Consider the following 15,064-nt stretch of genomic DNA (forward strand, 5'->3'; position numbering starts at 1 on the left):
CTTCCCTTGAGACACTCACAACCCTGGGCTTTGTTTATACTGGAAAAATGGGTCCTGTTATGAAATACATGCCCTCCACACAGCCAGAGACAAGGGCCCCAAGAGCATCATTCCCTTTTCTGGAGGTGTGGCACCCTGGGCCCAGAGACAGCACAGCTGAGGGCTGCCCCTCTTCCCTACCGTGACTTTGGCATCAGGGCTATGGGGAGGCTTCAGCGAGGGCTCTCTTGTCCCTCACATGGGAGCTGCACTTCAGGTGAGGCTGCAGGTCTTGCCTCTGCTGGAGCTGGAGCTACAAATGTGTGGCAGCCCTGTCTGTATCCCTTTGGCCTGGACCCCCTGACCAGCTTCCTGGCCAGACCTCAGATCTGCCTCACTGCTGGGGACTTGTCTGCTGCTGATGGGACTGTATCTGTCTCTGGCTGCCATCACCAGACCTGAGTCACTAACTTATGTTGACCTCAGACCTCTCCCATTGCTGTTGACTTGTCTGCCGATCTGGACTCTGTTGATTCCATATCCAGGCCTGCCCTGCTTGTCTTGCTCAGATCCTGTGGGATGGGGCCCTGGCTGGTGAGATCCCTGCTCTGCTGGCTGTGTTATGGCACTCGGATCCCTCTCCTTCAGGGAGCATCTGGCCCTTGCTGGCTCCTAACGCCAGAGTGCTGCGGCACATACAAGCATAGATCACTTCCACCGACTCAGATCCATTGTCTGTCTGGATGAGAATACTGTCTTTTAGAGGGATTGGTTCTTTCTTCCCAAATACATGCTGCCCTTCAAGAACATAATCCAGGTGTAATGAAAAGGGAAAATGTGCTATTCATCTTTATCAAAGTGTCTGAGTGAAGTGTTATAAGTCAGCCAACCTCCGTTTGTTATCTGGAAAGATAATGAAACAAGCTGTTCAGCAATCAGTGTGCAACCAACTAAATAACAATAAAGTGATGAGCAGCAGGCACTGTGCATTTGTCCAGAACAAATCATGTCAAACTAACCTAATTTATTTCTTTTCCAAGATAACTGACTTAGTAAGTGCTGAAAGGAATAGGTGAAACATGTTTTGACTTCAGTAGGGCTTTTGACATTGCCTTGAATATCACTCCCATAAAGGCATATTGGTCTCAGATGGTATTAACGAGAGGAGTGCGTGATTTAAAAGCGATTCCCAAACCGGTGCAGTGGATGTTTTCCTGTCAACAGGAAGGTATATCAAACTAAGAGATCTGATCTGTCTGCTAGCATTTTTTACTTTCATTAGCAACTTGAATGGTGGAGTTGACCTTTGACTTCAAGCGTCCACAAATACACCAAGTTGGGCAGTACCACACTTTGGAGGCAAAGATTTGAACAAAGGTTTACCATTGCTGAATCACAGAAAGAGGCCCAAAATAGTGAGATGAAATTAAGATAAGAACGAAGTATGACACTTGGAAAACTTGAATTCTCAAATTAAAAATGAGGGAAAATGTGTAGTCTTTGGTAAGATACCATAATGTACATCCAGTCAGAGAAAGCACTTTAAGAATAACATAACTCTGCATTGGAAAATGTGGACTATACGAAGAGCCACTTTTTTGCCACAAAACCAACACAACTAGAGAGCGGCAATGCACTGATATCCCAATCTGGAATACCAAATGACACAAAAATTATTTGCAGCTGCCACAGCTACCTTGGTTTGCAGAACGCCATCTTTGTGCCATTGTTGCTCTGAGCAACCAGGCATGGCCCTTACCTGCTCTTGTTTTGCTGTACCTCCTCTTGCTGCTTGAAGTCTCCTCTCTGGGAGAAGATGAGTTTCCTAGTGTCCTCCCTCCAGCACATGCTAGAGGGCTGCTGGCCCTGGCAGAGAGACCTCTGTTTCTGCAGAGAGCAGGGAGTGAGAAAAGAGCTGTAGGGTTCAGGAGCCCTGGACTCTACAGGGTAAGGAGGGGAAGCCACAAGTCCCCCAGTGCCACCACTGTTTGAAGTCCCCCAGGACAGGTCACGCCACATCCTGTTAAGAGGCAAGATAGAGTCACAAAGTCTCCTGGTCTGCAGAGCTGATACTCCAGGCCGAAAGGCAAAATCTTTGTGTTGGAGTGTCCATCTTCCAGCAGATCACAAAGTGGTTTATTTTACCCTTAATGATACTTCTTGGGACTCTGACAAAAAGCAGGGTGACTTGAACCTTGCTTCAAGACGAACAGAACTCACTGACAATTGTTTAGTTTTTTCTCTTGGCAGAAATCACTCAAGGGCCTGGAGATCAAAACGGCAGCACAAGGCATGCCGGCTCGTTTTGCTGAGCTTTGCAACTTTTCCTCCAAAGACACCAAGTGACTCCCCAGGAAATCTCTCAGCCTTGAAAACAAAACCCAAAACTTGTGGAAAGCTTCTGGGGTCAGAGTCACTGCACTTGGAGACGGCAGGCTGACTTTATAAAACTGTGGCTCCTGAAAAACCCTTCCGATTGCTTTACAAGTAACACTCTATTTTCTGACTTAAAAGTGCATCCCTGCACCGTGGGATCTGACACATTTCCTAGGTGTGTTTTCAACAGAGGACGATAGGAGGGTTAAGCCGTGCGAGAGAGATCGCTTGCCTTTTCACAGCCCAACAGTATCACTCTCATCTTGCTGAAAAGGCTAAGAGCATCACAGTATTGTTTGTAGCCAGTTCCATGGATGACACAAAGAATAGATGCAACAAGCCATTTTCAGATTAATGAAATTACATTTGCTGCTGCCTTTCGCACCTTTAGGGTGAACTAAAAAACGAAGGCATTTATCCCAAAGTTATGAGAAGCCAAAAATAAAGATTGGGGAGCGCCCTATACAGGACTGCAGGTGCGAGCTGCAGCTCCAGCAAGCCGGCAGAGTGCGGGGCGAGAACGCCCTAACGCGGTGGGCAGGGAATGTTGAAGCCCTGCAGATGCTGATCCCCACGCGCCTGACGATGCCAGCGTGTCCCTGCACTCACGGCACAAGCTCCCAAAAGGAACAACTCCCTGACAATCGACTGCTAAGCCGGGCTCAGAATTTGGGGCCGGTCACAGAGAGGAGACCCTCCTCCCCTGGGCTGGCCAGCCCGCCGGCCGGCCTTCCTTCCCCTCCCCTCTCCGCCCCGCCGGCCGGCGGAGGGTCCTTCCCCGGGGAAAGTTGCTCGGCGTCCCCCGGGCGAGGGGCGGGGGTGTGCGGGGCTGCCCCCGCCGCCTCCGGTCCGTGTCGCCGAGCTGTTTATTTAAATCGCAGATAAAGCGCCTCGCCGCCCGCCCTGCCGGGGACACACAGTCCGGGCGCTCCGCGGGGCCGGCAGGAAGGAGCCCATGGCCGGGAGGGCAGCCCCGGCCCCCGGGGCTCTGCTCTGCGCCCTGCTCTGGGCGGCAGCGGCGGCAGCGGGGGGCGGCCCCGGGGACAACCCCGCTCCCGGCGCCTTCGGCCGCGTCTACCGGGGCGCCGTGAACATCAGCGCGGAGCGGGTCTACGCCTTCGCCTACCGCAGCGAGCCCGGGCAGGTAGGAGCGATCCCCGGAGCGCCGGGTTCTCCGCGGCTGGGCGAGCACTGTGTGCCCCTCTCGCCCTCCCGGGTGTGGGGGGGATGTGTGCCGGGGTGGTGCCGGTGCTGCTGCGGCTCCGCCGCTGTGCGGGAGCGGGCCGGGCTCTCCCTCTGTCCTGCCCGCATCCTCCCGGCGCCGCGGTGGTCGGGAGCCGCAGTGCACCTGCGGACTCCCTTCCACCTTCCCCGCGGCTGCGGGCTGGGAGGGTGCCGGCGTCCCGGGAGCTGCGGGATGGGCAGGTGGTTTGGTGCCCCGCACCCGCGAAGGGGGCTTTGATATCCAGCATTTCTAGCAGCAGAACGGGTTTGAAGCCTAGAAGGGAGTTGTGAGGATAACAGTACTACATTAAAATAATTTTAAAACCCCAACACAAAACCCACACAAAAAGCCAAACGACCAAAAAAAAAAAAAAAAAGTGTATATGTGTGTGTGTGCACTTAATAAGCCTTAAATGCCGTTTTCTCCACGGTGCATTTCCTTAGGATCAGGGTGCTCTCCCCTGGTAGCCTGGGAGGTGAGGCAGGGCTGTGCAGGTGAGGTGTGTCGTGAGGAGGCTGCAGGGCAGCTCGGCCGGGGCCATCCATGGCTGTTTGATGGTGGAAAGAAACCTGTCATTTATGTATACCCAGTTATTGCGGGTTCCCCCCTCCCCACTTTTTGTGTCATGTTTATCTCAAGTAGCTAAGTGGTACCTTGGAAACTCTGCCCCCGTTGTTTGGATTGGGTGTTAATTGCTGAGTAAGATGATCTGATGTACCAAAAGATGATGAACTGGGTAGATGAATCTTCCCTCCTGGCCTCAGTTGCACAGAACAAGAGAAAATGGAAACCACAGCTTTTTCCCACACGATGTACTATGTAATAAAATGCACCTGGTATTTACGGGGCAGCAGTTGGCTGTCTGGGCTATGATGCAAAGGAGCCCAGCCTTACTTAACTGTTGGGTGTCACCAGTGATCCCAGGAGGTCAAAAGCACACTTTGGGGTTGAGCCTCCTTTTGGAAGCTGGTTATGGTGTAAGTTAAGATTCTTCAGGTGTTACAAGTATGGGATATTATGATGAGGACCTATTGGCAGGTCTGTGGCTTGCTAGCAGAGAGAGCATGAATACTGACTACAGTTAAAATTAAATCTGGTTCCTTCAATTTAATGTGCTTTTTGAAGCCATGTGTTTTTCCTGGGCAGCTTCTGCAAAAAAAGCTTTCTCTTCTGGAGAAGTACAGTGAAAGCACAGGGGGAGGAGGCAGGGAGGAAGCCCATGGCTGCTCAGTGGTGTTTGCAGGTACCTAAATGCAACTTCTGGGCTACTTCTAGACACTGAGTTGTTCCTGTGGCTGTGAAGTACAGACTACTCACTACAGGCTACTGCCTCGCTTAAGAAGTTACTTTAATGGACTAATCTCCATGGTCCTGTGTGCTGAAACGTGAAATCTCTGCAGAGATATGGGCAAGAACATATCTAAAAAGGGAAAATTCAGGTTTGAGATTTAATATTTTTTTCAATGCAGAACTCATCAAGCACTCACATGAATATGCTTAGAGGGCCATGCAACCAGCTCCTGTTAGGAAAAAAATGTTTGGAAGACAAAAACTCTTTAAATAAAGATGGACTTTCATAGGAAGTTTTCTGATGAAGGATGCCTAGAACAGATTCTGAGGATAGAGAGGGCTCCAGAGAGAGACCCGATTATGGCCTTTCAGTATAAAAAAGATTCTGAAAGTGATCGAGAAAAGCTTTTTACAGTGTTCTGTAATGACAGGACATGGGGCAACAGTTTTGAACTGAAAGACTGTAGATTTCGGTAGGACATAAGGAAAAAACTTTTTTTATGGTGAGACACTGGAACAGGTTGTCCAGAGAAGTTGTGGGTACACATCATTGGGAGTGTTCATAGTCAGGTTGGACAGGGCTTTGAGCAACCTGATCCAGTGAAGATACCTCCCTGCCCATGGCAGGGTGTTTGAGCTAGGTGATCTCTGAAGATGATCTTCCAATTCTGTGATTCCTCAGGTGCCATTCCTGAGATGAGCCACTGGAAACTGGCCAGAAGGGGACTGACCTAGTTGGGGTGATTGGCTGTGGCTGTCTGCAGCCCCTTCCCCAGCTGCAGCCCTGAACCCATGAGAGGCAAACATAACTGGGTCTCCTCTTACTGGCACGGTCGATCTGCCTGGTGTTGATCTGTCCTGGTGGTCCTGTATCTCCCTGTTGTTGAGAATTGCTCAAGATTTAGAAGCTTGGTAGTGGAAATCTTGGCTTTAATCTGGGACTGAGTTCTTGTGGGCAGGGTTTTCTTATGCAAGAGATGGGAAGATGTTTAGGGACATGCTGTCTTCTTGGTGTTGGGTCTTGTGAAGGAGTGTAAGTCCTGCAAAAACTCAGTGTATTAGTCCTTGCCTTTTGCTACAGTTTTTAACCTTGAGCTCATAGTGAGGGAATGCCAGCCAGTGTTTGCCAGTTGCCTGCCACTTGTGAGCTCTCCACTCTTCCTGGTCTTTTTGGTCTGTTCCTGTCTCTGTGGTGATGGCAGTTTAGCCAGAAGCCTCTGATAACTCAAGGCAGATACCACATGGGTGATTAACCTTAGTTACAGGAAAGCTAATTGAATAAAAAGAGCATATGGAAGGGCTGCAGTGGATGAGTTTAATTGCTTTCCCCTCTGAAAAAAAGTCAAGTCTGGAGTGATCTGGCTCTGAAAACAGGAATTTGTTTTCATGATGCTGCAAATTCTGCTGTTTTCCCTTCTGCTTCTCTTTCTTATGAATCCAGGCCTACAAAACAAGGGAAAACTCGGGGACAAGAACAAAATGTGGGGGCTGGCTTGTGATCCATCAGCCTTCTGTAAATGTTTTGGTTACTCACGTGCTGTGGCTGCACAGGCACATCTGAAAATGCAGCTGAATAGAGCAGTGCTTGAATGATGGATGAGAGAAAGGAGGGAACAGGACCTTTTCTCCTGTTTGGTGCTTTAGAGACTTGCAGCTTTCTGAAAAGTGTTCTGCTTGCCTGATCTCAGAGGATGTTCTCCATCCACATCATCATCCTTACTCCTTGGGATATGGGGGTGCATACAAGATGGGAGGGAAAAAGCGAGTCCCATGAGAGTACTCACAAGGCAGATGTATACAAGGTGAAGAAGCCACAACTCAGGGCTCTGCAGCAGAGCTGTTTTGAGACATGTGGCTTCCCTTCTGTGCAACTTGTGAGTAAAATGAGAATGATGATACTTATATGCTGACCAAATCACCTAGCTGAAACTTCTATGGGTAGATACATTGCCAGGTCTCTTCTCTCCGTCTGTGGACGGGGAAAAACCTTCCTATGTGCTGTGCAGAAACACTTCACCTTGTTGTCTTGAGGCAGGAGAGCTGACAGTCTTTTATGTACTAGGATTTAGGCCTTAATTGTTGAGGTTGAACTCTGAAGGTAATGCTGTGCTGAGGAGAAGCACAGCCACCTCTGCTGCAAGGGTCTTGTAGGGTTGGGCTGTGAACAACATAACAGACTCCTTCCTTGTGGTGGGAACTCTTGATTTGTAGTGGGGTAGTCTTACTGTTTTTTGAATTCCCTTTTTTTCCTTCTAGATACTCTTTGAAATTCCCCCCCACCCTCCCCCGCCCCCCTGTATTGCTGTTTGTTTAATGTTTAACTGAGTGTAAAAAATATAGTAATAAGCCCAGCTGTGTCACTTGTTGCTATGCCCTCATACTCTAACAGCAAAGGCAGATGTGCACTGTTAGAAGTGAACAATATCTGGTGAACAATTAGTTGGGCAACAGGATTATTTTATTTTAGGATTATTTACATTGAAGACATCCAGGATGAGGGGGTAAAAAAATAACACACTCATTCCACATATTCAACATGTCCCTACTTGGGAGGGAGAAAGGAAGGAGACACTTGCTGGTTTGCTGGAGCTGCCTGTGCAGTGTATTCCTGCCAAGAAGACTGAGAAAGTGCGTAGAATGTTTCTGCTGGATTTGCTGTTGAATGGAGAAGGCTTTATGTGACAAGGAAGGGAATCTGCTTAGTTCTATGTTTGCAGTAATACAAGGGTTTTCAAAAAGAATAGCGTGTGTGTGAGTACTGAAGGAGTTCAGAGTGAATGAGACTTTCCACCACTGTAAGATCTGGCAGTTGCTAATGGTTAATTTGATGAAAACACAAATTACACTAACATTGTGCATGTTGGTGTGTCCTGTACCAAATTGTAAGTGGTCCAGGAGAATATCATGAGGAAGAAGACAAGAGAAGTTCTTTTTCCGAATTGGAGCTCAGATTAGCTGAATGTATAATTTGGGAAATATTAGGACTGTATTTAGAAAACCAAGTATCCCTTAGGAGAACAAGTTTCCAACTTGCTGTTTGTAGGCAAAGCTGCTGCAATCCAGACACAGCTCTTGGACATTCATGCAGTATATGTTGGTTGCGATGAGCTCCAAAGCTGAGCAGTGGGCTGCACCTATTTTAAGAGTAAGAGTGGGTGCTATTTCCCTCCTTCTCCCTTGCCAGGACTAGGAACAGAGCCCCAGTCTCAGTTCCCATATGGCCCAGCTCACCATACATTGTGATTGACAGTAGATTAAGCTGTGGCTTCTCTGCTGAGCAGTTGTGCAGTGTGAGGACGTGTAGCCCTGGAGTGAGTGTCTTGTCTGTGAAGTCTGTCTGAGGAGTGATGGGTAAAAGATTGCCCTCAGACTATAAGTGGCTGTGTGCTGCTAGGGAGGGTTCCTAATGTCACTGCCCTTTGTTTTTTCATGATTGCAGATTAGGAAAAAGTTGACTGTCCTAAAGGAAGAGCGGTATCAACACTAGCAAGAAGATCAGAAGTCTCCCAATTACATGCCTTAAATTTTGTGACCAAGTGCCTTTTCCAGCCAAAGAGCATGGTGTCAGTTGTGTTCCTCTGACCTCTAGTGAATGGGTCTCTTGTTTCCTAGGTGTGGATGGTAGTTGCACTTGCTTTCCTCCAGGAAAGAAGCCAGAACAGGAATTCACTTGTGTATTCCTCTGGAACTGTGTGATGAGTCACTTGCTCAGTCCAAAGCCATCTGTCCTAGCTGCAGGGAAACTCCTTGATCTGCTACACAGGGCAGCCTGGTTTAATAAGAGGCCGTGATCAAATCTGTGTTTGCTGTTCTCTGCTGTTTGCCACGCTAGTATAGGTCCCACTCCAGCAGCACCCATGTCTATTATAACAACTCTAGGAGCAATTTTTTCACCTCTTGCTTCTAAGCTGGCTTTGGGTCCCACATGTAGGACCCTTCAGGCTGGAGTAAACTACCTCAAAGTATTTACATGGTGTCCTGCAGATGTTCTCCATAGTGTTAGTCTTGGCTCCAGCCCAGCTTTCAGTCCACAGCTACACTGTGCATGCAATAAAACCTTATTCTACTGTTTGGAGATGGCAGAGCCTGAGCTATAGTGAGGACAGCAGGTTAAGTTCTGTCTTTCCTTAATGCTGAGTGGAAGCCCACCAGTTTAGCCACAAAGATGCAGATAAAAATCAAAGAAATTGGGAAGACTACAAATGCTTGCATGAGAAGATCTCCTGATGTCATTAGAGCTGCTGTTACTGCAGGATCTCCAGGGCCACACTATTGCTCTTTGGTTGCTGGCTCTAGTCTGTTCACCACAGGACACTGGAAGAGCCTCAGCACACTATTTCTGGAACCTAATAGTAACTGCCTTATGAGACAGGAATGTAGGGACAGTGTCAAATCCAAAAAAAACCAAAGCAAATTATAGTATATGATGTCTGAAGCCAAGCAAGGTTCAACAAAATCTCTTTGGAGTAACTTGTGTATATAATTTATATTTCTTAAAGAATACAGCCAACCCTAGGAGGTGACAGCATAGGCAGTGTAGAGTACACAGCACTTGGAATGTACTTGCTGCTGCTCAGTGTGTTCTCTTGAACTCTCCCCACCCTGCCCAGGGTCACACAAAAAGCTTTTACTTGCAGGGGAAAACAAAAGTAAACTATGAGAGAAATGGTATGGGGATCTACTAAAAACACAAACTTGACTGTTGTTTTTTGTTTCAGAAAATACAGTCTTGAAAACCCTCCAACAAAAGTGGGATATCTTGAGTGAGAGAATGGTGTGGGAGGCGGCTTTGCTTTGGGCTGGGGATAGGAGCAACTGAGATCCCCTCAAACTTAAATTATTCTTTATCTTTCTAGGATTTTGCACTTCATGGGTTTCCCTACCCAGGAGGCAAAAAGAGAGTACATCTTGTCAGAGGCTATCAGTTTGCAGGTTTTAGGGAAGAGAACTGAAAGCTGCTCTGGTTTCTTGCAGGGTAGCCCGCACACCTTCAGATGGTGACTGCGGTGCTGGCAAGAGTTTTATTTTTATTTCTAATGTGTAAGCTAATGCTGTCAAGCTCAATAACTTGTCCTTGAACTAAAGCATCTCTTTTGAATTTGAATGTTGTTCTAAGTCTTAGTCATTCTCTTCTTGTTGGGCTGTCATGTTTAAAATCAAAGCTGATCAGGTTTTGTTGTTCCCTCCGCACCCCCAAGATGTTTAGATTAAAAAAGAAAACAAATTCTGCATAAGAGTAACTTCATCAAAATGCCTCTCCTCAGTTTGAACTCTTTCCAAGAACAGTGGAGCAATTTATTATACATTTGCATTGTAAGTAGAGGCTGAAATGTCCTCAAATAACTTGTGCAGAAGTTGTTGGTAGGGAGGTATGCTTTTCCTGTATGGATCTCATCTGCTATTTCAGGGGGTATTTAAGGAATCTCAGTGCAGACTGTAAAAGGTATATTGCAAGGGTGTGCCATCTGCTCAGTTTGAAAATATAGTTTAGTACATTTGCATAAGCAAACATAATTTCATGCTGTGCATACTTGGAGAACCACAGAGGATTTCAGAAACAGCCTTCCTTACTTTTTTACACTGATGTTTTTCTTTGAGCATAGAAATAGCTACTTCAGTGCAGTTTAAAATAAATGAAAAATTGTTTAAAAAGAAGACAGCTTGAATTACAAGACATAATTCAATCCACATCCAAAGTGTTACTGAAGTGAAGACCTTGGGACCCAAGAAAGAACCAGGTATCTATGTTCTGACAGCAATCCCTGGAGTTACTGCCAGGAGCTTGAAGTTACAGCAAATTTGGAAAGGTTACAAACCTTTTTGTTTCAAGGGCTGGCCTGGCCCAGAGTTCCAGCTGCTGTGGTTTAGGAAGATGCAATTATTGTAAAGTAGTTTGTTCCTTAACTGACTGTTCAAAAAAGGATTTTTTATTTTTAACGTCTTCCTAAAGTCTGAGGGTGTTCAGAAACAGGTACCTACTTCATCCAGCATGGCAACTCCCAGTTTCTCTTTCTGGCTGTCTTGGAGACTCCCTAGTGACATTGGTTAGAGGACAAAATTTCAAAAATGGAAAAAGGTAAATATTATCGTGCTTTATATTTGTCTTGCTTCCATTTATGCTTCACAGATACTGTTGCAAACAAGTGAACTCATGGGCAAGTCCATGGCCGACTGTAAGTCCACACAGAATGTTTGCACAGAGTGAAACATTTAAATGAAAAATACTAATCCTGGAGCAATTATGTTAATGTGTCCGAGGCCGTGCTTGACATACCTAGAGTCTGTCTCTTCATTTATGCTGCTTTGGGTATTTAATACTCCTGGCAGAAATACTGGAAGAAAATACTGTGGGCTGGGGTTGTTTGACAGATTGCTTTTGGCAATTAACACTTATTGACATTGGAGCGCAGAGACAGAGAAAGGCTGAAAGAGAGTGATCCTCTGAGCTCCACTTGTTTTGTTGTCAGCCAGGAGTGGTGCTCGTATCTCATAAGACAGCAGCAAAGAGGTTCTCTAAAACCTGTCACTGTCTCCTGACTATTTTCCTTCAGGGTCTCAGCTTCCCTCTGTTGTGTTGTCAGTGGGAAGAGCAGGAGAGTTCGGTGCTGATGGGGTATTCATTCACTGCCTCAATTGCTCTAGTCCATCTGGCTCAATCCTACTTCACTTAATTTCAGGGTTTTTATAAAAATGTAACACCTCTTTCTTGTGCAGCAGCTGTTCAGTGGCTTTTGTGCATGTACCCTGTGCTGAGACCTTTCATTGTAGGCAGCAGCCTCTGTGTTTGCCTGCCGGATGTGTTCCCTGCCCACAGGCTTGGCCTGGTGCCTTGGCAGGCCCACAACCAAGCGCTGTCGCAACATGGACTGATAATCCCAACGGGCTCACAAGGAGCGGCTGGCGTGTGGGTGCGGCGGAGAGCGTGGTGGAGCCCTGGTGTGACTCAAAGGCTTTGCTTAGCAAGAGCTTTTGGAAAGGAATCCATGGTAAAGCCCTGGAAAACCTTTGCTTGCAGCACAAATTGTTGTTGCAACCTCCTGCCTTGCCCTTAAATTCACATCCCCACAGTCTTAAGATGATGTGTAATCTCTGTGGGAAATGCCGATTTAATAATCAGTCCAAGGATTCTTTCATGTCAACAAGAGCCTGGTTTATTTTGCTTCATGTTTGCAGCCATGGTGGTTCTGTTCAGCTGGGTGAGTTTGAGACCAGGTGCTTCTGCCTGTTCCCATCTAGAGAATGGAATTCAGGTGTACTTTTTTCCTTTTCTTTTCTTCCCTCCCCCTATCTCCATGATGGTGGTGGAACTGAAGTACAAATATTTGTCTTTCCTGGTCTAACACGTTTTTATGCAATGCTAAGAGCTCTCTCTTTATTCAGCTGTCTTACTGCTCTGTCCACCTTGAAACACAGAAGAAACTTCAAGGTCAGTCATCTGAGAAACAAAACTATCATGAGCGTGGCTGGTGAATAGCCCCTGCACACAGCAGAGCCTTGGCACTGGGAGGGAGTATGAGGAGCAGAAGTCTCTGAAGCAGTCCTGACCCTGCCTCAGCCCCACAGCACAAAAGGCAGCAGTGTGGTTATTGCTGACAAATATTTGTGCAGGGCCTGCCTTGTCAACGGGAGCATTTGGTATGCTAGTTTGGTTCCCAAGATGAGGGTTTCAGCTTGGAGGGTGCAGATGACATCTAGCACTGCACTATAACACCGATATAGCCAGCCTCCTACTGTGAGTGTACAAGGAAGGGGAAGGCACAACCAGCTTTCTGTGGTGCTGGCAATGATCTGCTCCATAGTGAAGTCCCACAGCAGTGCTGGCAATGCAGGAGTGACAGCAGCCTGGTTGACCCTCTTACTGCCCAGGCAAAACTTCCTCCTCCTCTCACCAGTGCTAAGTGAGTGGGGGTGGATGCAGAGGAGGGTCATAGTCTTTGTGATGATTATAATTTTAAAGTAAAACTCTGCTTTTTTGCTGGAGTTCCTCTTGTCTCTACATAAAGTTCTGTGTTGAAAGGGAGAGGTCTGTGTGATGGGAGCAGTGGTTCTGTAGCAGGGAAGTGTTCTTGCCTTAGAACTGCTTGTTTTTAAAATGAAATAACCTTTGGAAAGGTGTGGAGGGGGAAGCATGTTTGAAGTAAATAAATCACCTTTTTGTTCTTCACCTCACTTTTTTTCACTCTTCTAAAAATATTTTGCTGAAGGCAAATGCCAAATGCTGACTTTCAAAGGGAAAGATGGGATTACTAGCATTGGCTCAATAGTGAATTCATTAAATCTGTAGCATGAAAATGTTTATGTTGTCTATAAGGCAAGAGAATCTAGAAGCAAAGCATGGATTTAAAGTTTAAGGTACGTCAAATAGAAGACAGCCTAAAAAAGCAAAAACATCAGCTCATAAGTGTTACATTTTTATCCCTGTCCCTTGTGATGCTCCTGCTAGACAGTTCATCCTGCCAGGGAAGATGTCTTCCTCCAAGACCCTAATTAGGGTTCCTTCTAATCTGTAGCGCTGAATCGGAGAGTGAGTGACAACAGCCAAGAGAAGCCCTGTTTGCAGTTAAATGGTAATTCTTTCTGCACTTTCCCAAGCTTCCTCATAATTGCACCTACATTTTGCTGGACTTATGCCCGAGCTTATTTCCAAGTCTCCAACCATTAGTTGGGGACTTCTTGTGCAGGTTTGGCCAACAGGCAAATCCCACCTGTGTTACTGCTGTGTTTGGGAGGAGTAGCTGTTGTATAAGAAAGATGCCCATCAACCAAAGCTGTTGGGAGCTGCTGCTATATCCCTGAGATCCTGAGAGGGGGAGAGCAGAGCTGCATCCTGGGATTGGGATCTGCCCCCTCCACTGGAAGTGCAGGATCTGCCCACAAGAGGCCCTGTGTTGCTGTGGTGGTGGCAGCAGGGTAAATAACTAGGTGGACTGGAACCTCAATTGCCATCTGTCCAGCTTCTTAATCACTCTGTTTGTTTCCTGGACTTTATAATAAAGATGTTGATGGGGTTAGGGAGTGTGATGCTCCTGATTGATCTGGGTACGTGCAAATGTCGGAGGAGCAGAGGTGTTCATTGCAAGTGAATTGTTGATACACTGAGATGCAATTTAAAGTACACTGGGATCTTCTCGATGAGCTGCTCTGTAACTGTTGTGTCTGACTTTATCATGTTCTTCTCTGAGACAACCTGTTTGAATGTGGCCTGGGAAGCAGCTTTGCCTGTGTAGAGTGCAGAGAGAAATGTGATGGGGGGGAGGAAGTGTAGTGGGATCCCACCTGTGAGCACATACTTAGGCCCTAGGTGGTCCTGCCTTGATGCAGCTGGATGCTGCCCCAGATATTATCAGCCCAAAAAGAGCACAAGGCACCTGAATATGGACTTTTAGGGGAACAGGGCAAAGGAGCTATAACCAACTGTTACAGGGAGCAAATACAGAGTGCTGAGCACAGTAAGGATGTAGAGAAGCCATTATGGTAGTAATATAGCATATACCAGTTTTCATGTGGGTAAGTGCTTAGATTTAAAAGACTATTGAGTCTTGAGACTCTTACCTCTCTCTTCTGGTATTCCTATTTGCTACTAGTATTATAAGATAATGGAATTGGCAGCAAAGCTGAATAAATGTTGTAGGTGATGTATAATCAGCTTAGTTTTGTGGAGAGAGGGAAACCAAATGAGGTGTCTGGCTGCTGGATCACAGCAGAAGGAAGCGACCTTCTTCCACCTCTCAGGTTTTTCTCTACCAGCATTAATCACCAATGCTTTTGTTTCCCTTCCCTTGCCCTTCTCTAGGATAGATGGGGAACTTTCTTTTCTTACTGAGGATGGTCAGTCACCATAACAGATCTCCCAGAAAGGTTGTGGAGTCTCCATCCATGGTCAGCTGGCTCTAGGTGTTTCCTGCTTGTGTCCAGTTCGGGTCTCCCCAGTATAAGAAAGGTATGGACTTACTGGAGTGAGTCCAGTGCAGAGCCACAAAGCCAATGAAAGCACGGGAGTATCTCTCCTATAAGGAGAGGCTGAGAGGGCTGGAAGTGAATTGTATTCATTTAATGTACGTGTACTGATGTACAATAAAGAAAACCTGACTATCTGCAATATATATATAACCCGTGTCCTGGGTTATGTTCTGTATTCGTGAAGTCAGTGGAGAAGAGAATTTCCCAATCTCTGGCTTGTATTTATGGGTAGTT

The 15,064-nt window shown here is 46.7% G+C and overlaps 1 protein-coding gene across 4 annotated transcripts in view; it reads left to right on the forward strand.

The window, feature by feature from the left end:
* The first annotated feature begins 2,945 nt into the window (after positions 1–2,945).
* SIDT1 (SID1 transmembrane family member 1) overlaps positions 2,946–15,064 on the forward strand; it is a 50,447-nt gene continuing 38,328 nt past the window's right edge. The window contains exon 1 of one of the 4 annotated variants that reach the window (XM_032098650.1): positions 2,946–3,499. In XM_032098650.1, the coding sequence (XP_031954541.1) occupies positions 3,311–3,499 (189 nt within the window). In that variant the 5' untranslated portion in view covers positions 2,946–3,310. The remainder of the gene's footprint in view (positions 3,500–15,064) is intronic. The other 3 variants (XM_032098649.1, XM_032098647.1, XM_032098648.1) reach the window with 3 other exon arrangements.

This window comes from Corvus moneduloides, chromosome 2 (genome assembly GCF_009650955.1).
Source record: "Corvus moneduloides isolate bCorMon1 chromosome 2, bCorMon1.pri, whole genome shotgun sequence".
Taxonomy (NCBI): domain Eukaryota; kingdom Metazoa; phylum Chordata; class Aves; order Passeriformes; family Corvidae; genus Corvus; species Corvus moneduloides.